This window comes from Fundulus heteroclitus, unplaced genomic scaffold (assembly GCF_011125445.2).
Source record: "Fundulus heteroclitus isolate FHET01 unplaced genomic scaffold, MU-UCD_Fhet_4.1 scaffold_106, whole genome shotgun sequence".
NCBI lineage: Eukaryota > Metazoa > Chordata > Actinopteri > Cyprinodontiformes > Fundulidae > Fundulus > Fundulus heteroclitus.
This window is the reverse complement of record NW_023396519.1, coordinates 293,603-315,434: the sequence shown is the minus strand read 5'-3', so window position 1 is coordinate 315,434 and position 21,832 is coordinate 293,603. Positions and strand designations below refer to the sequence as shown.

Genomic DNA, 21,832 nt, shown 5'->3' with positions numbered 1-21,832 from the left:
GGATTGTGATAAAGTTCATTCAAGAGTTTGGACTGTGGCTGGGTTCAGAGGCGTCCAAGGACATGAGCTACAGCTGTCATTGGTCTAGACCAGAACTATTAAACGCTTCTTTCTGCTGGCAAGCTTTATGGAGATGCTGATTTAATTTCCCAGCAGGACTTGCTGCACATAGCAAAACCTGGTTCAATGACCATGGTGTGGCCAGAAAACTGGCTCCACCCCATAAAGACCCTATGGGGTATTTTGTAAAAGGGAGGTGAGACACCAGACCCAGCAGCAACCTCTGGGCCTCCATTAAACACCTTTTCCTTTGCAGCTCAGCAGAACCACAGGCTGAACGCCTCCATGCAACGCTGCATTGATGCAGTAATCCATGAACAATGAGCCCCAACCAGTTGAGTGCATGCACTGTACAATAGAAGGAGACTTCTTTTCTAATTTAAAATATCTTATGTAATAGTTTGTTTTTCTTTTCTGAGAAACTTATGTAAGCCATAATCATTGCAATTAGCAAAAACATACTTGATATGGATATATAATTTTGAGAATACGAGTTTCAAAGTTTGAATTAATCACTCGACTGAAATCGTCAACTCAAAACTCATTTGTTTAAGACTACCTATTCTCTTTAATTATCAATTTCCCGGTCCCAGCCTCAGCATTTGTTTTTTTAAATGTTTTTTGTTTTGATTTTTGTTTCTGACATTCTGTTTTTTTACCCTACTGTATGGTGACCTTAAGTGTCCAGAAATGCGCCTTTTAAATAAAATGTATTATTGTTATCAATATCCTGATGAGACGAGTGCATGTGTAACTCATCGGAACCAATAGGAAGTAACAAAAAAATTGTAAGAAATAAAATAGCTGAAATCAAGAGGATTTCCAGACTGATTAGTGTCAAAATTCAGTGCGAGATTCACATATTACAGTTTTCATAGCACAGCAGCCCCCGGTTAACTCGTTAGGTCCTGCGTGTCTACATGAGGATGCAGATTACACTGAACTGCAAACCTTCATGAACTCATCCAGCCCGTTTTTTTTGTTGTTGTTTTTTTTATCCCCCACAGACGTGCAACTCAACAGCGGTAGATAGTGCTAAACTGTAGTTTATTCATTCATACAGGTCAGATGTGTTGTCAGCCAGATACAGAGGAAAGCAGGCTCTACAATGAACCATAAAATGTTCCCATCATTCAACCACATAGAAAAGACATACAAAGTAATTGCACAGATTGAAGCACGTCTGACGTGCCTTCATGTTCCCTTTTTCTCTCTCTCTCTCTCTTCTTAACACTGAACTATGGGGGGGAAATGCTCGGAAAAAAAAATAAGGCAAAGGGATAAATAACTTCTGACATGGTCAGAAATGTAGATGGAATGTGGGCTTCGGTAAAGACTGCAGCAGGATTCTCTCCTCTATAATCTTACTTTGAAACGTTCCTTACACAAAAAAAAAAAAAATATTTGATCCCTAAAAAAAGGTTCAACAGAATGCCAACCACTACAGTACAAGAAAGGATAAATTTGGAATGCATAACTAGGTAATCATAAGGCATATTTGGCAGTTTTTATTGTAGCGTTCCTGGTGAGCTTCACCTCAGACAGATGTTCCTTCCTTCAGCTCCACAAATTCTCCCTAAAAAAAAAAACACACAAAAAAAACAGACATAAATTAAATTGTTTGACGTTTAAAGACTTAAAGAGAGCCTGTGTGCCATAGCAGCATGAGACACACCTTGACCTCCAGGTGCTCCTGTAGTGTTCTCACAGTCTCTCTCTCTTTGGTCAGCTGCTCCTGAGTGGCTTTAAGAAGCTGCTGGAGCTTAGTGGCTGCTTGGCCCAGGTCTTTGGACAGCTTCTTCTCCTTCTCAAGGCGCTCCTGACCAAATAGAAACGGCAAACGTGAACATAAAGAAGGTACAATTTAGAACAGGAGAGCTCAAGGTTTCCAAAAAGGCTCCAGGGACACTTAAAGCAGATGAGGTAAAATACTTTGCTTTGGTCAAAATTAGGTTAAAACCGTCAACTAATTTTAGGGACAAAAGTGACCTAAGTCGCATCTAAATGATCATATTGTGACGCCGTGTTCTACAACATGGCCGTCAGCATTCTCTTTTGTATAACGCTGCATCTTGCCGTGCTTTAGAAAGATTATTCACAGTAGTTAAGCGTTTACACATGTCACATTACACCCACAAACTTCAAGGGATTTCATGGGATACGCCAACATGAACTGTTGAAAGAAAGGAGAACAAGACTTGGTATAAATGTTTTTTTTTTTTTTAAACATCTAAAATCTGAAAATTTGCATTCAGCCACTTTTATTCTGACACCTATGAATGAAACATACCATATTTTCTGGAGTATAAGTCACACTTTATCATAGTTTGGCTCATCCTGCGACTTATAGTCAGATGTGGCGTATATATCAAACATATTGTTAAATGTTAATTCATACAGACCAACAAGTACAAAGGAGTAAGCATTACCTCCTATAGCCACATGCGGGCACTCTAGCCTTGTAAAAACTACACGCTGCTCCTGTACCGCGTAAAAATGAATTGAAACATTAACTTATAGACAACAAAGGCTGAACACATGTTTTCTACGTTGTTTCGCTGTTTCAGTCTGCATTGTCGTAGCGGATCGTTGCGTGGTGCAGCTCGTAGGGGGAACCCAGATCGTTACAGGACCCCATCACTGGGCTGTCTGTGAAGCTAACAGTTAGCGTTAGCTTATTTAGCCCAGGGGGTTTACAACTTTACTGGCCTTTCCATGTTGATCTCAAACATCGATGACTGTTAGCTTAGCGCGTAGCACCGTTACGTTCACGGTCTAATTTCAGCGTAATTTTGACAACTTGGGGCAAGAACCTTGTCGGCTAGAGTTGCTGGCTGGTTGTGCTAACTTACCCCATGCAACCTTAAGTTTCTAAATAAATGCAACTTATAGTGCGGTGCCACTTTTACATGTTTTGTTCCTCTTTATGGCGCATTTTCTGACTAATGCGACTTATATTGCGGAACAAACAAGCCAAAGATTACCTTCAGAAGTCGCCTGATCCGTAAACAGAGGCAACCTGTCTGTAAATTAAGCCTCGGTATCAATGCAGCTTTTCTTTTAAAAGGCCAGAGAAGCTGGAGACCATTAACGAACAGCAAACAGGTCAGGGAGAAAGTTGTGCTGAAGGTGAACGATGAGTTGGGTCGCAGGATACCGTCACAAGATGTGAACGTTTTATGGAGCCGCTGTTCAATTCATCTAAAAAACACTAAATGTCCAACCAGCCAGACGGGTCAGGAAAGGGCTGCGTTAACCAGTGAAGCTGCCAAGAGCTGCATGGTACCTCTGGATGAGCTGCAGAGATCCACAGCTCAGGTGGACATAACTATCGGATGTGTGCTACACAAATCTGTCCTTTCACTGAAGAGTAGCAAGAACAAAGTCCTGTTTGTAGTCTGTGAGACGTCTTCAAGAACCCATTGAAGTCCAGCTGCCTTCTACTTCTGCTGGAACAAGGAAGCTGGTCAGGGCTGATGGAAAGATGGAGATACATGCAGGACAAAAACACCAGAGGAAAACCTATTGGAGGCTAAAAAAAAATACTTGAAACTGGGTCAGAGGTTCACCTGCCAGCAGGACACAAACATGATAATGTTTTGAATTAATGTGCCTTTCTTCTAAAGTTGGGGGTGGCTGATTTTTTGTGTGTTTATGCAGACCCTGCGGCGTACGCAGCTAACGGTCAAACCCTCCTAACACACCTTGAGCTGAGCTGCGTCTTCCGTGTCGGACTGCGTTTCATCTGAAGACGCCTTTAGAAGATCGAGCTGGGCCTGTAGCTCCCCTACCGTCTTCTGGGCCTGGAAGTCAAAGAGAGGGAGCGGCGTCACCAACCACTGCTAGACAAGAACACGCGACCAGAGGGCCGATAACTCCTCAGCTACCTGCTCGAATTCCTCCGACAGCTGCTGCCTCTGGGTTTCCTCGCCGTGCAGCTTCTCCGTCGTCTGACTCAACTCGTTCTGCACCTGACAGCAAACACAGTAAACACACCGATCCAGACATGCACGCATCAAATCAGCACACCCATTAAAAAAAAAAAAAACAGAAGCTGATCCAAGTTAGTTTCTCCTCCCTATATTTTAGCTGAAATGTTCAAGAGTTTATTATTTCCTACTGTGTTCAGGGTTCCCACACCTTGGTGAACATCAAATTCAAGGACCTTTCAAGGACTTTCCAGGACCAATTTCCCGAAATTCAAGGACCACACGTGGCGGCATTTACTTACTGTGACCGCTGAATAGGTTATCATATTTTAATACAATGCAAATTCAATAAAAGACTAAACGGCATAGAAGTTGTTGGGTCAGAAGCAATGCAAGAAAGTGGACTTAATTTATAGCCTACATTGATATTGATCATATTCATAGCCTACATTTATATCCACAGTACATGGCTATGCCATACTACATTACATATTACATATATAACATTAAATATATACACATTAGCCTACAGTTTCATGGAATTTAATGGAAAAAAGTGCAGCATTGAGATGTTCAGAATTATATCAATTTGTTTCACTTACTTTCATCTTTGATTAAGCTAGTTTTTGACTTTGAAACGTCGCTAAATATAGCGACAAAGTCACTGAGTTGGCAACACTGCGTGAATGTAACCTATTGGACGCACGTAGGCCTAAACCGTAGCCTACCAACTAACGAAGAAGAGCGAACGTACTTTTGTAAAATAAAAGTCTGCGAAATCAACATAATTTTAAAAGATCGTGTGGTAGTAAAATAATGACACGAGTCGTCATCCATGTGAATTTTCAACCCCACAAAAAAATTCAAGGACTTTCAAGGACAAGGTGTTTTTTTGGCTGTTTTCAAGAACTTTCAAGGGCCTTGAATTTATTTTTTCAGATTAACAAACTTTCAAGGATTTCAAGGACCCGTGGGAACCCTGTGTGTTAATGGTGAAGAAACGTTAGATAAAAAGGTTAGAGGTGAGCATGCTAACGTAGAGGAGGAGCAGTGGTGAGAGTTAAGTGTATTTAGTCGATGCAAACAGTAGTTAGCATACAGAGCCACTGTCAGGCGAGTACTGGACAGACTGGAAATGAAGCACGCCCTGCATCAAGTCACCCGTCTGCGTGGCCTCGCTACGCAGCGCGTCAGCCAAAACCTCGTGACAGATCAGGGCTCTTTGTTTCAGGCTAAAACCAAGCTCAATTGCGACAAGTTGCGGCGTGCCGTCCCAGTGGCTGTCGAGTACTTTCTGACGGTGAAGCGAAGGGGGGGGGGGGGTGCCCTGTGATCCACGCACCCTGACCTGACTGGGTTCGGCCTCGGCCGGGCCGTTCTGCTCTCCCTGAGTCCGCTTCGCGATCTCGCCCAGCTGCGCTCTGACCTGAAACGGGAAGCCGGCGCCAGTCACTCGTTACGTAATGGATGCGGGTGAATCCCCGGCGTTCTCACGCGTCACTGACGCCTTACAGAACAGGTTGTGAGCATAAAAAAAAAAAAAAAAGGAGGGATTTCCACAAATTCCTCGCGTCAGGAATAACCTCTTCCCTCTCATTGTAGAGACTCAGGTGTTTGGATTTGTACATGTTTGCATTTAAAAGAGGGGGAAAAGGTGGGGCAGAACGATAAAAACTCACCTGTTGGAGCTCCTCCTTGTGTGCCTGGACATCCTTCTGGGCCAAGTCCAACTGGTTCTGGCAATCTGACAGCTGCAGCTTCAGCTGAGCAAAGAGAGAGAGGAGCAGAAACGGCTTCAGTGCGGTTGAAGCAAATCACACCCCCTTCTGGACTTCTACCACATGTGTCACAATACAAAACACAAACTTTGATGGGATTTGTTTGGATTTTGTTTGACCAACACAAAGTAGCATTTAAGCGTGAAGTGGAAGAAAAGGAGCAAAGACACAAAAAAATGGTGGCGTGCTTTTGTTTTTAGCTTCCCGAGTCAGACGTGCGTCGATGAAATCCAAGGCGATCAAAGCGCCTTCAGGAGTCGCCTTGTAGACAGAGCAAATAAATTCCGTCTGAGAAATTCAGCTTTTATAGAGATGATGAAGGTCGAGGATGAAGTTCTGGACAAGTTGAAAACGGGTCAAGGCTATAAAACAATATTGTACGTTTTGAACTTCTGATGGGGTATGGCAAAAATTAACAAAAGGAGACTGAACCTTACCACCAACAGGATATATAAATAAAAAGATGTCTATTTTAAAACTCGCATGCTTTTCCAGACTAAATTTAAGATTTCTTTCTGGCAGTTTTGTTACATTCTGGACATTTGGGTAAAAAAAAAAAAAAAAAAAAGATCAGAAACTAGTAGATTTGGCTTCTGATTCACCAGTAAAGTAAAACTTCACAGCTTTTTAGTGCTGGATCTCATTTAGAGACGTCACATCTGGACTGGTTTATCCAACACAGATCCCAGTTTGAGGCAGCTTTAGCTGCCATGTAAAATAAATAAAATAAATAAATAAGCACAATCCAATGTTTTGAACAAGTTCAACTTAAACTGCTGATGAAAACACCTGCCATCACCCTGGACATCCCATCCCCACAAAGACACATGATGGCAGCAGTATCATGTTTTTTTCTTCACAGGAAAGCTGCTCAGGTAATCAGGCGTCTGGTGGAGCCAATCAAAAGGCCATTTTAGAACAACCCATTAGAGGCTATAAAAAGACCAGACTGTGCTTTATATTCAGACACATTCATGTGTTAGAATGGTCCAGTCAAAGTTCAGACCATAAATCCAACTGAGAATTAGTCTGAATGTTCAGCTATTTGCAGAGAACAATGGGCAGAAATGTCCATTTAGAGACATGCTAGGCTGGTAGAAGCTTACCCCATCCCCAAACAAAAGGTGGTCTACTTAATATCATTCAGTTTGCTAAATAAATGTACGCTAGGGCTGGGCGATAAATCGATTTAATAGATTTATTCGAATTTACAATTCTTTAAGATTTGATTTTTGGAAAATCTGGACTTTACTTTGCCAATACACTCATTGGGTTTCCATGAAGAGAACAGCATGTGATGCTGAATATATGTTTAGGCAAATGTATTGTCAAAATATTGTTAAGTAGAAACACTTTTTTTTTTAACCATAATACGAGGTACTTCGAGGTTACTTATTTACTTTTTTTTTTAACTTAGTTTGAAGTTCACAAGTGTAGTGAAGCCTGTTCTTAGCTCAATGTGTAATACCACTAGCAGCAAATGTTTTGTTATATTTTCATTGTTTATAACGGCACGGCTGCCATCTTGTTTTACATGTTTCACAGCTTGTTTTTAGTTGCACTTTGAATTCAGGTCAACTCTCTGACGAAATGCTTGACATAAAAGCAAGGTTTTAAAATAATGTCTTTAATTTCTTTTTAAGAAACAAAAAGGAGGGGAAAAAAAATAAATCAATTAATCGGATTTGGTATGATAAAATCTGAGATTTATTTTTTAATCCATATCGCCCAGCCCTAATGTACGCAACCACTTTTTCAGACTTATGTGGAAAAAAACCCGTTGAAAACCAACAATCATTCCCTTTCTACTTTATAATTCTGGATTACTTTGTGCTGGTCAATCAAATAAAATCCCAAGCAAATAAACATCATTCTGTGGCTGTGAAGTTACAAAATTATAAAAAAAAAAAAGCTCAAGGCGCTGTACATCTAACGCAAACATCTAACAGGAAACAAAGGGCTTGCATGCGTTGTGCGTCCACCTAGGGACACACAGCACACGCAGGGGAAGTTTCTGCCTGCGTACCTGCTCCACTTCTTCTGAGGTCGTCGGGTTGTCTGATTGTTTTTCAAGCTGAGCTTCCAGAAGCATCATTTGTTCCTTCAACTGCAGAAACGACACAGAAAACCCAGAGCATTTAATAGCTGCACACCACAATTACCTTCAAAAAAGGCGATCGACAGTAAGAAAACTGACCTGCTCTACACTTTGGCTCTCTGCTTCCAGCTTGCTGACTTTCTGCAGAGCCTGCCAGATCAGAGTTATAGTTTTAGTTATGTGTCGAACAGGAACAGGAGAACCTGAGAACCTTTAAACGTACCTCCTTCAGCTGTTCTTCTGAGTTCAGCATCTTTGACTTCCACACCAGCTCCTCCTCTTCTACACTCTTCTGCAGATGTTTCAGCATTCCTTCCTGCGTGACAATTAGACAACAGTCTGTATGTAATCGACAAAGCTACTTTAAGCAGCAGCATGGCCCAGAAGCACTGGTCCGTGCTGCTTTATGGCTTTATTCGCTTACAGTTTCAGCCAGGACCGCCCTGTACTGGTCACATTCAGCCTGCAGGGAGCTGTAGCTCTCCTCCGATTCCTTCAGTTTCTCCAGCAACTCCTGCAGCAACAACAACCAGAGCATCCAAACCCACTTCTGGAAACGTTTTCGTGGAATTAATACTCGGTGGGGAAAAAATAAAGAAAACGCCTCTTACTGGCGATGCTCCGCTCGAGAGAGGCTCTTGACTCTGCTGGCTGAGCGCCTCCTGAGCTTTCTGTGTGAACGCTTTTAACCAGTCGGACTAAAAAGAAGACAAAAAAAAAAAAAAGGCAGGCAGATCAGCACTGTGGAGTTATTGCGCCGTAGCAGCAGGGGGTGCGTTGGTCAGTGGGCTCCGTTTCCTACCTGCTCCGTCTCCACTGGTATCTGCGGGAAGAGCGACTGAAGAGTTTCTTTGGTTTCGCTTTGAAGAGCTGCCAGCTGAGCCACGGCATTCTGCAACAGCAGCAGAAGATCCCGTCGGTTCGGTCAGAAATAGCGATTGATAAAGTTATGCATAAAAAAAAAAACAAAATAAAAAAGACTTACAGCATCTGTAGCTGCTTTTGCTGCCCTCAGCTCATCTTGCAGTGATGTAACAAGGGAATCCTTCTCAGACAGACTGGGGGGAAAAAAAGAAGAAGAAAGAAGGGAAAACAGATTTTCACTTTAGTGACTCCTTCCTTTTCCACACGCCAAACATTGTGGACATTTGAGTAGAAAGTGTTTAACCAGCTGCCCAGCTCAGCTCTTAATTGTGCTTCTGATTCAGCGGTAAAGAGGGAGGCCGAGGGAGCCTTAAGGTATCCCACAATCCTTTGCATGTCATGTATAAGCACAGCCCCCCTCACGGAAATCAACAAAAACGTCCAGAGAGAAGAAAGAGTGCACTTTGCCATGTTTCTCCTGGTTCTCAGTTGTGTTCAGCCCAATTTAAAAGCTAAATACAACAGTTTACTGTGAATTAACGGCAGATGTTTCTACATCTTTTAAAAAAAAAAATTAAAAAAAAAGCGCATGGCTTGACCAACAAATGCAACTTCTAGAGCGTTAGATAAAAGGAACAAACTCTGACAAATACAGATATTTTCCATAACCATGTGCATTCCAGCACATTTAACTGGAAAGTTCATTTTTAATTATCTATTATACATAAAATCGATTCCAACATCACAGCAGTGACTTTACCAGGAATTAAATGTCCTGTTATGGTTGTACATTGCACCATATTCGTTGTGTTTTTTTTTAAATGGCTGTTTGTTATTGGTATTTATTTACAAGTACTGAAGGCTTACAGGGTTGTTTTTCTTTGTTACTTGTCTGTATAATCATAAAATTTCGACAGATAGAGAAAATTCAAATTTCATACTTTTCCAGACTGCGTGGTACTATTTTATAGCTTTTTGTTTTATATCTGGACCAACTTAAATCAGTTATTTCAAAACTTACAATACCTAAACTTGTCAAATATTGATTATAAATTTCTTTAAAGCACAATCTGTGATATTTTCCTTTTGTTTGCAAAGGTAAAAAAAAAAAAAAAAAACGTGAATGTCAAACTACTGTTGGCTTCTAACCCAGTTTTAGAAATCTAAATAAAGTTCAGATAATCAGATATATTTCCACGCTCGGACACATCCAGGCTGCATATGAACCCTGTAATCTGAACGTCACTCTCATGCCGAATCGATGGAGCATTTAACACCTTAGGAGTGAAGTAAAACGCGGGTGCAGTACGCTACCTGTTCTGCAGGTGTGCAAGCTCTGCTGACGTGTCCGACTGTTGAAACAAAAAACAAACAAAACAAAAAAAAACATAAGAGAAACGGGATAATTTCTGTTTAGAAACATTGCTTTGGCGATACAATCATTTACGCATCCTCTACAGTAAAACGTACTTTTGAGTTTTGAAGTTGCTCCAACTCCTCTTTGAGGTTTCTGAGTTCTTCCTGAAGTGACGTGACGAGGGCGACATCCTCGCTGAACAAAACCGTGAAAGATTACCATCGGTTAGCGTGAGCCCGGCCGGCAGGATTACAGAGGTTTTCCAAAAGAAAAAAAAAAAAAAAAAACGCCTACCTCTTAGTTTTTTGCTCAAGTTCAGTAACGGCGTTCTCCTATTAGAACAGATTGTCGTTAGCATGGGAAATAACAGACCTGGAGCGTGGATTTAATGCTAAATGATTATAAGACTCACAGCAGCTTCCTGCTTTATCTGCAGCTGCTTCAGTTCCTCGTGAAGAGCACTCAGCTGGCCGTCCTTTTCCTGAAGGCTGTAACATTTAAACGTTTAAAAAAAATAAAAAAAGTGAAATCATCATGTTTCCTTCTGATACACAGAGGATTCTCTTACCTGAGCTTTAGATGTTCCAGTTCAGCTGCATTCACCTGCTGGAGCAGAAACAATAACAATAATCATTTAGCTTTTTGTCCAAACAAACGTGAAAATGAACACTGCAAAAAGGGAACTAAAAGTAAGTAAAAATTTCTTGAAATTAGTGCATTTTTCCTTGATTTGAGGAGCTAAATAAGATTATTTGCCAATGGAATTAGTATTTTTATCCCTAAAATAAGATAATCAGATATCCTGCACTTGAAATAAGATGATGGGAGATGAAGTGTTCTCATCTTAAGTGCAAAAATCTTATTCCATTGGCAAATAGTCTTATTTACCTGCTTTAATCAAGGAAAAATTCACTGATTTCAAGACATTTTCACTCACTTTTGGTTCCCTTTTTGCAGTGAAATATTAAAACCAGAACTGTCCTACCTGCTTGCTGTCCTCATCCTGTTTGCTCTGACTTGCCTCCAACAGGGAGTTGATGGAGGCGACCTGCTGCGTAAGCTGGTTCTTCTCCGCTTGGGTCTCCTGGAGCTGGGCCGTGAGGGCGTCCACCTGAGCAGACCGCTCCTTGACCTCCGCCTCCAGGCTCTCTAGCCGCACTTGGTACTCTGCGTGGACAAAAAAAAGCGGTTAAACCCAGACGTTTATGCGTTAAGACGACGGTGCTGTGCCGTTCTCTTACCTGACAGCGCGCCGCTGTCCTGCTGGGTCTGCTCCAAAGTGGCCTGCAGGCTGCCGTTCCTGCTCTGGGTCGCTCTGAGCTCCTCGGACACCTCCTCCAGTCTTTTCTGCAGCGCCTGCTCGCTTTCTGCACGGCTTGCCTGGAGGATTTTTGGTTAAAATACAATCAGACAGCAGGGGGCGGCAAAGGTTCACCACAAAACAGAGTCCTTTAACCGTTCATTGACAAAAAAAAAAAAAAAAAAAAAGGTGACTCCCCCTTCACAAAAGAAACAAAGCATAAAAAGCCACACCTATAAAACTATAAGAATAAGTCTGGCAGCTTTAACATTTTAACCCTGTTGAGCCATTTCTCTTTGCGTAACTTGCAGAAAGTGCACTGAGCTGAAGGAGTTTAGAAAAGATTCAGACAGACATCTCCTGCGCTTGCTGAGCTCCGTCTTGCGACACGCTCACAAACGTGAAACAGCTGTGACGGCGCGTAGGTTAACCATTAAACAACGAGGTCCGCTACGAGTAACCAGAGGAAGGGCCACGGCGTGCAGATCAGCCGCCAGGGGACGCGCTTCCTTTCTGTGAGCCACGTGGTTTGAATTCAAACCAGAAAGAGAACATTACACCGGTTCAACTGGTTGGGTGCAACACAAATTAGTTGTCTTCTGGTTTTATTATTAGGAAACACATCTTAGCGATTTACTGAGAAAGACTTGAGCGAATCTAATTATCGAAGCTATTAAAGAGTGACCCATATTCTGTTTCTGAGAAAAACAATTAAAAAATTAAATGTAGACCAAGAAAACAATGAGTCCTAAACTCTGGAATGAGCTGCCGTTGCACATCAGGCAGGCATCCTCCCAGGCCATTTTAAAAAAAAAAATATTTATTCCTTTCTCTCTGGTCTTTAATACGTAATAGTGGGTTGATTTTATGTCCATGTTTGAACTTGTTGATTCTGTTTATCTGTACAGCTCTTTGGGCTCTGTTTGTCTTTAAATTACTTATAAATAAAAGTTATTTGTGTGTTAAATAACACTATATTTTTATTAATCATTTCAAAATCTTAAGACTGGTTAAAAAAAAAAAGCAAGAATATGCATTTTGCTCAATTGCATCTTAAGGTTGTAAGTAGGGCTTCACAAAGATAAAAGGATGGGAGCAAGACAAATTTTTTGACAATTGAATTGATCATAAGTGATCAGCTGATCAAAAGTTTAAGACCACAGCCTTTAAAAGCTGCACAAAAATGTGGACTGCATATCATTTTCAGTCAAGTATTCAGTCAAAACCTGATGGGAAAGGCAAAAAAAGCTCAGCGACTGCATAAGCAAGGTGTCTCAACCAGGCTGGATGCAGTAAGAGAGTTGTGTTCATTTTTTTTTAAGATCCTGAGGGTCACAGAACAAGAAACGTCTTTAAAGGCCACGTCGCCTTCAACGCCACAAAACTGCCTGTTTGGACTTTGCAAGACCTGTTTCTGACACTTTATTATTTCTGCTTGGATGAGGATTTGTTTTTACCTATTAATCAGCTGATGAACAGCCTATTTCAGTCACATTTTCAGTAAATTACCTGCTCAAATCTTAATAATTCTTTTTTAGAAAATTATTTTCAAGATCCAAAAGTGCAAATTGCAAATTCTTGACATTTTTTGAGCAGTCTTAAGATTTTGCCGATTGTATTATCTCTACACATTTTCAAAGCATTCAAATTTATTAAATTATTTTCTTTTTATTAAATTTTTTACAATTAATTAAAATCTGTTTAGGAAATATTCATAATGAAATTGCATTTATTCATTTCTTACTGTTATCGGGGGTTTTGTCAGCCTGTTTTTACATCCAATGCTGGAAAAATAAATTAATTTGCTTCAAAAAATCCCTCTGATATTTGGTCTACATTGATAAATCAATGATGGGGGTATTTAAATCCTTTTTACTCTAACTTTAACTGTTATGTTAGTGTTTCTGTTTTTGGCATAGAGGGGGACAGGGTCTGTTCTTGTGCCTTTAAGTGGCACAACGTTGTATGAAGGGTCCTTCCCAGAATATTAATCAATCTATCCATCTATCCATCTATCTATCCATCTATATCTCAATGTGTGCATTCTGGAGCATGTAACAAAAGTAATTTCCCCCTGGGATCATTAAAGTATGTCTGATTTAATAAATCTGACCGGCGACAGAATCGTTACGTCATTTTTCACACAGCGACCCTGATATCTAATCCCTGCAGTATCCCATTCCCAGAACATGAGAAGCTCAGGGAACAGGCGGCTAAAAGGCTCCATAACCAAGCGGCTGCTGAAACGACACCACGCTTAGTAAAAGACCGCAAGAAAAGAATCTGCTTCCACGAGGAAACCTAAGCATCAAATAAAAAATGTGGCGTTCCCACAGGCGGGCCCAACCTGCAGCAGTGAGAGCTGCTTCTCTGCGGCAGACAGCTTGGACTCCAGCCCCTTCCTGACATGCTCGTCTGAAAGGAGACTTTCCGTCTTCTCTCCGAGCTCTTTGGTCAACTTTGCACATTCCTGACGCAGCTTGGCCAGCTCTGCATTTTGTCTGTATAAAGAACAACCAAAAAAAAAACCCAGATTAAATAAAGGTAAAAGCAATTCAAGCTTAAAACAGCAGGTACTTGTGATTTAACCCATTTCATATCATGTCTGTGCTGCATAGCATTGCTTTACACTCACTTGCTCTCAGCTTGACTAGTGGCCTGGTTCAAAGCGTCACGGAGGATTGAGTTTTCCTGCTGCAGACGAGCAAGTTGAGCATTGGGGCCTTTCTCCAGCTGGTCCTGCAGGCTCAGGATCTGCAGTTGAACGTTTTATTATCAATAACACTGTAGATGACATCTGAACTTACAAAAGTTATTTCAGCCGATAAGGATCCCGAGTTCACGCTCTGACAAAAAACAAACAAGATAAACGAAAAAAAACCAACCTTGGCGTTGAGCTTCTGGGTCTGGGCTACGTGGTCCTGGTAACTGGCCTGCATGCGAGCTTGCAGAGCGATCATTTCTTGCTCCCTCTTGCTCAGCTGAGAACTCAGACGCGTCTCTACGCTGGCAACCTTGGACTTCTCCGCCGACAGCTCCTGGTGAGAGCAAACTACGGTCAGACCCAGTCAGGCTCGCCTCAGGCTGCTGTGTGCACTTCAGGAGAGAGAATCTTGAAAAGCAGCCATCACAGCTTTAATTTTGTCATCTTTGACCTGGTAATATAATTATTAATAAACCCCAGATTAGAAGAAAATGTGATCGAGTAAAAAGATGCAGCAGGGTTCCTACAGCATAAGGCAAGTTAAATTCAAGACTTTTTAATGCCACTTGAAATAAAAAGTTAAGGCCAAATTCATGATAAACCTGGTAGCGACAACTTCACCCAAATGTTTATTTTAACATAAACCATTACTTTCTGGCCCAGTAGACATGTTTAAATTTTTGAAAAACATTTAATATAGGAAGAAAGCTAAAAAAACACAAATTACAGATTTATTTTTAACAACTACTGAACTGAATTCTCAAACTTTGTTTTGTTCCCTACTAAAATAAACTATTTTGGTATCTGGTAAACAATTTTAAGACCTAAGAAAGACTTATTTAAGACATTTTAATGCCAATTAAGGCCTTAGTTTTAAGTTACAGAATTCAATGCCTTTTAAGACTTTTTAAGGATCCGCGGGAACCCTGTGCAGGTAGCAGGAGACTCTGCCGCCCTGCAGGACGGATTCGGACTTTAATACAGAGGCTTTATAAAAAGATTTGCTCCTTTGTGGCTTCAATCGTCGAGTTATCGTTTAAACTTTCCTCTAGTGCCACCTTCAGGACAAAAACTAAACTACACTCTAAAGGCTGAGACGGATTCTAGTCGATGATCTTCCATAAAAAGGCTGAACAGAAATGACTTGAACCCGTAGTTTGGCTCTAAATGGGCGTGGCCCAGGAGGAGATTGTCAAAGTACGATGAACTTGAGTAAAAACGCCACTTTTACAATATCTACGCAAAAATCACAGCACATCCCTTCCACGTCGGACATGGACGACAATAATGGTTCTAATCAACTCCTGCGCCATTGCCTCAATCTGCCCACCTGTTCACGGTGTGTTCATGTGTGTCCTCCACACGGCGGCCTGCGCTTCATCTTTATTGCTGCGTTATTGTGTTAATGAGTAACCACATCACCACATGTGCGCACATGACTGGCAAAATTAGCCGACTTTAATTCTGATTTTATTCTATTTTTTAATGCTGAACATGATCCGCTTGCTTTCATTTCACCCTTTTGCCCCCCTTGACTTTTTTTTTTGGACAGGTTGCATATTTCAGGATAACCTTTAACAAATTGTTTCAAACTAAATGGAACAATCTTTTTCCTTCAGCGTTTTTTGAGCCATTGACTCTCATTCAAAATGTATTTTGTGAATACAATCTGACCCCCTCTTTACTCTGAACACCAACACGTTAACGGGACTTTTAAATCGCAGCAATACAGACCATTTTCTGACGTTGGGGGAAACCCTGTTTCGTTGTACACTGGTTTACCTCCACACTGACAAGCAGCTCTACGAGCAACCGGCATAAACCTGTTTGACCACTGCGAGTATTTAAAAGGATGCCAACGTGGCACAGAGAATGTGTTGTGACGGGTTTCTCGGTCCTGAACCTTGGTGAGCTCTCTCAGGCGATTCTTAGCTGCAGAAGCATCCTCCTGCTCCGCCGTCAGCTGCTTCTCTCTCTCATCCAGCTGCTTCTTCAGCACGGCCACCGGATCTCCCTTCTGAATGGCCTAGAATAAAAAAAAAAAAAAAACGTAATATATAAAAAAAAAAAACAGCTCTTTCTGCGACGTTTCTTTTTATCCTCACTCGCCGCCTGCTGTGCTCCGTACCATGTGCCAGGTATCCTGAATGATGCCGACCTTCTCGGAGAGGATCTCAATGAGCCTGAGCGCCTCTCCCTCGTTGAACATCATGCTGCGGATGGTGGACACCAGAGCTTTGTAGGGCAGGTAGAGCGGAGCGTCGGCAGAGTCGACCGCCGCCGCCGCTACAGAGGAGGGGACACGAGAGCAGCAGTGAGAGACGACAGCATATTGGTTCATCACTTAAATCCGGAGGATTTGAAACGGCGCTTTAGGAAGAGGACACGGTTGAGGTTCGGGACCGGGCAGTTTTCGCTGGCTTGTTGTGGCACCAGGCGGCGACCGGCGCCAGGGGAAAAGGAGACGGGGTCGGCCCCTCCTTTCTGCTCATTGTCAGAGGCACTGAAAAGCTTTGTAAGCTAACCAAACAGGGCCAACAGTGTTTGAACAAGCTGCTGTGCTCTATGTCCCCTCGGATCGGAGCAGAGGGCCAGACGTTACCCACGCTGCCCCCTTGGTACTGCGGGTACACAGCTGGTAGATCATCAATACTGAGATTGACCAGTTATGTAAGCCAACCATGCAGACGTGCCTTCTCCCTCACGATTCAGCAGCACGACGCGCATAAATCAGCGGCGCCGTGGCTAACGCAGGTTCCGGCTCCACCGCCGTTTCCTGCACCTCAAAGGAAAAAAAAAAAAAAAAGGGCTCGTTTCTGCCACTGTGGCAGCTCTAAAAGCGACACCGAGCGGCCACGATGGCGTCGAGCCTTCAGATAAACGACTGCTGGAGAAACGCAGTTGATGTGAGACGATAAAAAATAAAAATAAAAAAAAAACAAGATTGGTTTTATTTGAATTAGCAAAGTAACACTTTGGGCATGAGCGCAGAAAAACAAAACTGAAATAGGTAATATAGCTTTGGTGACACCGTTCTTATAAAAACAGACTTCCTGTGCCGCCCCCCCCCCCCCAATGTCATGAAGGATGGAAGGAAGGAAAGGCTGATAAGGAATGGACAGATGGACAAATGGATTAAGGACATAGACAGTGGACTCAAAGGATGTATGGATATATGGAGACTGATGAATGGGATGGACAAACAGATTAAAGCATAAAAAGGGACAGACGGATAACCGTGTGGATGGAAAGACGGACTACAGTGTGATGAGTGGACAGATCGACAAATGAGGGGATGTTAGAAGGACAGACAGACAGACAGAAGGATGCACTGCAAAAACGTATCTAAAAATAAGTCAAAAATGTATTTATCCTTGATTTGAGCAAGTAAATATGATTATCTGCCAATGGAATGAGTATTTTGACCCCTAAAATAACATAATTAGACATCCTGCACTTGAAATAAGATGACGGAGATGAATTGTTCCTATTTTAAGTGCAAAAATCTTATTCCATTGGCAAATCATCTTATTTACCTGCTCAAATCAAAGGACAAATGCACTAATTTTAAGAACATTTTACTTATTTCTAGTTCTGTTTTAGCAGCGTGGATGGATGGGTTGGTGATCAACAGCAGACTGATGGACGGCTGGACAAACGGGCAAAGGACAAATGACTGGCTGGAATGGATAAACAGATTAAAATGAAGAATACATGGAAGGATGAGGATGGATGGATGTGATTTTTAGACAAGAAGCCCACTGAAAATAAGACTAAATCTCAAATCTACTTGGGGTGAAAAAAAAAAATGTCTCCTAAAAAAAAATAAATCTTAAAGCAGACTTATGTGGACAGCAGGATCTTACCGGGCTCAGACTTCTTCTTGGAAGCCTTCTTCTTGGGCTCCTGTGCTTTTGCCGGAGCAGCAGGAGCCTGCTGAGAGCCGACGGGAGGCACGGCCATTACGGGGACCTCCCTGGTGACCGCCTCCAGCACCGGCGCCGCCTTGGATGGAGCCGGTGAAGGCTTGACCGGGGCCGTGGCAGACCTGCTGGGTGCCGGGGCAGATTTGGTCGGTGCCGGGGCGACAGATTTAGCTTGGGCGCTGGTAGACTTGGCCGACGCGGGGGCAGGAGCAGGGGCAGGAGCGGGAGCAGGAGCGGGTTTGGTTGGTGGAGGAGTCGGGGCAGACTTGGTGGAAGCAGGCGTGGGTTTTGAGGACGTCGGTGCGGACTTGGCTGAAGCGGGTGCAGAGGTCGCCGGGGCCGCTTTGCTCTGCGCAGGCGGGGGGGCGTTGGTTGTAGAAGAGGCGGCTGAGGACTTCACAGGCGCCGCTGGAGCGGGCTGGGCTGAGGCTGGCTCAACTTTAGCCACCTTCTTCTTCTTCTTCTCCTTAGGCGAGGGCACCGGTGAAGGCTCAGCAGCAGAGATGGCTTCAGCTGCGGTTTTGGGTTGCGTCTCCGCAGCCACTGGGGCTGCAGAGGGTTTAGCTTCAACCACCGGAGCAGGCTCAGGCTCAGGGGCAGGAGGTGGAGCAGGAGCAGCGGCAGGCTCAACGGCTGCTTCAGCTTCAGAGTCAGCAGCCTCTTCAGCCTTCTCCTGCTCCGGGATTTTTCCGTTGGGCTTTTCCTCTTTTTTCTTGCCGCGACTCTTCTTCTCCGCTATTTTGTCCTTTTTCTTTTTGTCCGCGCGGCCCGGCTGTACCTTACCCAGCTCCCTGCGCTGCTTGGCGAGGGCCTCCTCATAGGAGGTCTCCTTCATGGAGAAGGTGGAAACCAGGGCGATCCCCACGGCGGAGATCACCATGAAGCCTCCAAACACCATAATCCCAAGAGTCTGGGGGTCGTAGATGTCCATCTTTTGGTTTCAGTGAACCTAAAATAAGAAATGGGGACGTTATGAGGTGCTAACTAAATATGTTTGCAAAAACCTAATTGCCAATAAATCAGGTAATTAGGGTAGAATGGTATTGTATATCAGGCTAACCAGTAAATGAAAGAAGAAAACAGAAAGACAGGGAACAAGCGTGGTCTTTACTCTTAACAGCCTCAAGGTGTCGCTAAAGTCCCTAAATCGTTTTAGAGACGGCATCAGACTGGAGCAATGAGCTGAAGCTCAAAATTTGACCTAAAATATTACACAGAATGATCTTATGTACAGTTTAAATGCTGCTTATTAAAAAGAGATGTAACACTGAAAGTAGCAAGTAAAAGCACAAGGAGGCTGTGTGACCCAGCAGCTTCTTTGCATAGAACAAATATTTGAGAGAGGGAGGAGCTGTAGTTGTTCTGCTCTCTTCTTTTTTATATATATTAACGTTTGTCATGTTCAGAATATTTCTGCACTCTTTTTTCCCTTAAATCTGCAAGTGAGAGTATTGTGTTTTGTTGAGATCATTTTTAAATGTAAATTCTTTAAAAACAATAGTTTTTGCAAATATTTTAATATTAAAACATTGATTCAATATTTTTTTGGCCTATTAATGTATAAACTACATTTAGTATTTTTTTTATTTATGTCAAAATTATGAATTGTTTCAGAAATACAAGAAAATTATTTATCATCAATAAAATGAAGTATTTCTACTCTATTTCGATTCATGTCAAAATTATGAATTGTTTCAGTTTTTTAATATATTTTCAATAATAAATTAATTATTATTATTATTATTATTATTATTATTATTATTATTATTATTATTATTATTATTATTATTATTATTATTATTATTATTAGATGTTGAAAAAAATCTCTGTACAAGAAAATTCTTAATCATCAATAAAATGAAGTATTTCTATTAGCAAGCATTTCATATTGTGAATTAATGCGTGAAAAAAATTTCTACTACACATTCACACAAAGCAAAGTTTTTTGCAGAAGTTGGCTCAAACGTCCCCCCCCCCCCCCCCCACCACAAAAAAAAAGAAAGGGGGAAAGGCCTAGAAGGGCTATGAACCCACGACTCCACTCACAAACCAGAATGTTGAGCCTGCAGGCAGGAAAAGCTGCCTTAGATGCACTAAAACACCTTTATTACTTTCTCCCAGCAGCTGTTTCAGCTTTACTTGCACTTATCTATGTATTGAAATCCAAAAAAAAAGTAAAAAAATGAAAAGAAGGGAAATGTTCCACAAAGGGAAAATGTAAAGATGGATTTCTGCAAATAAATAACCAACTAAATAAATAAAGATAATTAAAAACAAGAAAACTCAGGAAGACTTTTTTTTTTTTTTTTTTTTTTTTAAAAGGCACTTAAAGTGCAATCAGAGTCCAGAGTCCCTGTTCATTGCAGGCTCCTGAAGGAAGAAGAAGACAGAAAAAGAGAGTGTGCTCTGCTTCCTGATCTGCGGTGACACACGTCAGTGCATCTCCACTCAGACTGAGCAGAAGATGAGGACTTGAAGAAAAAAGCTACAGGCTCGGTGGAGCCTCCGCAGAGGACCCGACCTACTCAAGAGTTTCAGGCGACGTGTACTTTCCGGACCCTAAACTCTCCTGCCTTGCATTGGTTTGCACCGGAATTCCTTCTATCGGCTACTTTGGGAATTAAAAGTCTTAATCCACTAGTCATTCCTCACACAGACGTGATGTAAAGCAATATCCAAGCACAGAAAAGTCAGTTTTTTAATATTACTATTATTATCTGTATACTGTTATAAAAGTAGTTTTTTTTTTCCACCAACTTTCCAACTGTTTGTTTAACGGATTTATAGGGCTCGGGGGAGGGATTAAAAAAAAATCATATGCACTGAATACAATAAAACAAAGACATAGTGTGCAGAATTATATTGACCAAACATTTACAATCATAGTTAAAAGCTAGCTGTAGAGCTATCAGAATTAATCAATGGATTTTTGCTCACGTCCAGCACCAACTGTTGGTCTAGGCGATTTAAAAAAAAAAACGCTATAAAGCCCGCAATAAAACCCGAAAATAAAACAAAAAACGAAAAGTCTAAATCATCCCTTTTACGTTTTTACCGGCGGTCCTTTTGTCAAAGTGTTTGTTTAACGGTTTAGCTCGGAGATAGCTGTCAAAGCTAGCTAAAGCCAGGCTTCAATGAATAAAATTTTCCAAGAATCCCATACTTACTGCGCTGGTGCTCCTCGGAAAGCTACGTCTCCTTGCTTCAAAAAGGTACTGGTTGAGGGCAAAAACGGGTTCTGGGTCGGAGATGTGGTGACTTCTGCTGAAAGCTGCCTCTATAATCCAGCTAACTTGATTCTTCTTCTTCTTTTTTTTTTACCCCCCCCTCTCTAACGGCTCTCCCCCCTCGCTCCGCTGGATCCGTGGTCTGCTGTGAAGTCGTGGCACTTCGAGCTGGCTAGACGCGCTGGCCCCGTGCCTCTTACAGCTACCATAAATCCAGAAGGCATCCGATTGGCTGAGAGGGAGCTCACACCGGAAGACGCTGCTGCTGGGACTTGTAGTCCTTCGCTGTCGCTCAGACAAAAGCGGGTTGTTTTTTGAACGAAGACCTTCCATATTCCCATCACTATGCCGCGATAAATACATTCAAACTTTCAAATACTTTGCGCTGCGTGTAGCAGCACTGCTAGAAATGTTAGCGGAGCTTTGTACAGGGGAGAAATTAAAGGGTTTTACAGACTGCAGAAAGATTTTCCTTCCTGTAGTCTTAGGAATGTGAATGTGAGAAACCTGAAGACAATTTATATGCAATCTGATAAATTTGTTGTTTCCAAAGTATATTTTGTAAAGTTTTGGGTATACATTCAAAATT

The 21,832-nt window shown here is 42.0% G+C and overlaps 1 protein-coding gene across 3 annotated transcripts; it reads right to left on the bottom strand.

The window, feature by feature from the left end:
- Positions 1-1,088: 1,088 nt before the first annotated feature.
- rrbp1a (ribosome binding protein 1a) lies at positions 1,089-21,402 on the bottom strand. Of its 3 annotated transcripts, none has more exons than XM_012859286.3 (27): positions 21,184-21,402; positions 17,957-18,965; positions 16,219-16,376; positions 15,994-16,116; positions 14,272-14,424; positions 14,022-14,140; positions 13,734-13,887; positions 11,328-11,466; positions 11,072-11,253; positions 10,655-10,692; positions 10,499-10,574; positions 10,381-10,418; positions 10,200-10,281; positions 10,044-10,081; positions 8,851-8,923; positions 8,668-8,757; positions 8,477-8,563; positions 8,290-8,379; positions 8,089-8,181; positions 7,965-8,015; positions 7,794-7,874; positions 5,669-5,752; positions 5,338-5,415; positions 3,948-4,031; positions 3,765-3,863; positions 1,736-1,879; positions 1,089-1,636 (listed from the first exon to the last, which is right to left on the bottom strand). In XM_012859286.3, the coding sequence occupies exons 2-27, from the start codon at positions 18,945-18,947 to the stop codon at positions 1,598-1,600; spliced, it is 3,384 nt and encodes a 1,127-aa protein (XP_012714740.2). In that variant the 5' UTR covers positions 18,948-18,965; positions 21,184-21,402; the 3' UTR covers positions 1,089-1,597. The 3 variants fall into 3 exon arrangements, with proteins under 3 accessions (XP_012714740.2, XP_035984555.1, XP_035984556.1); XM_036128662.1 differs by having other exon boundaries at positions 10,655-10,689; XM_036128663.1 differs by lacking the exon at positions 5,338-5,415.
- Between the last annotated feature and the right edge of the window lie 430 nt (positions 21,403-21,832).

Bases quoted from the DNA above. Each gene is read 5' to 3' on its own strand.
- rrbp1a (XM_012859286.3), bottom strand. From the start codon at position 18,947: ATGGACATCTACGACCCCCAGACTCTTGGGATTATGGTGTTTGGAGGC. The intron at 11,254-11,327 runs GTAAGAGAACGG...TTGTCCACGCAG, and splicing joins GGACAGCGGCGCGCTGTCAG to AGTACCAAGTGCGGCTAGAG. The intron at 10,693-11,071 runs GTAGGACAGTTC...TTTCTGCTCCAG, and splicing joins AGGATGAGGACAGCAAGCAG to CAGGTGAATGCAGCTGAACT.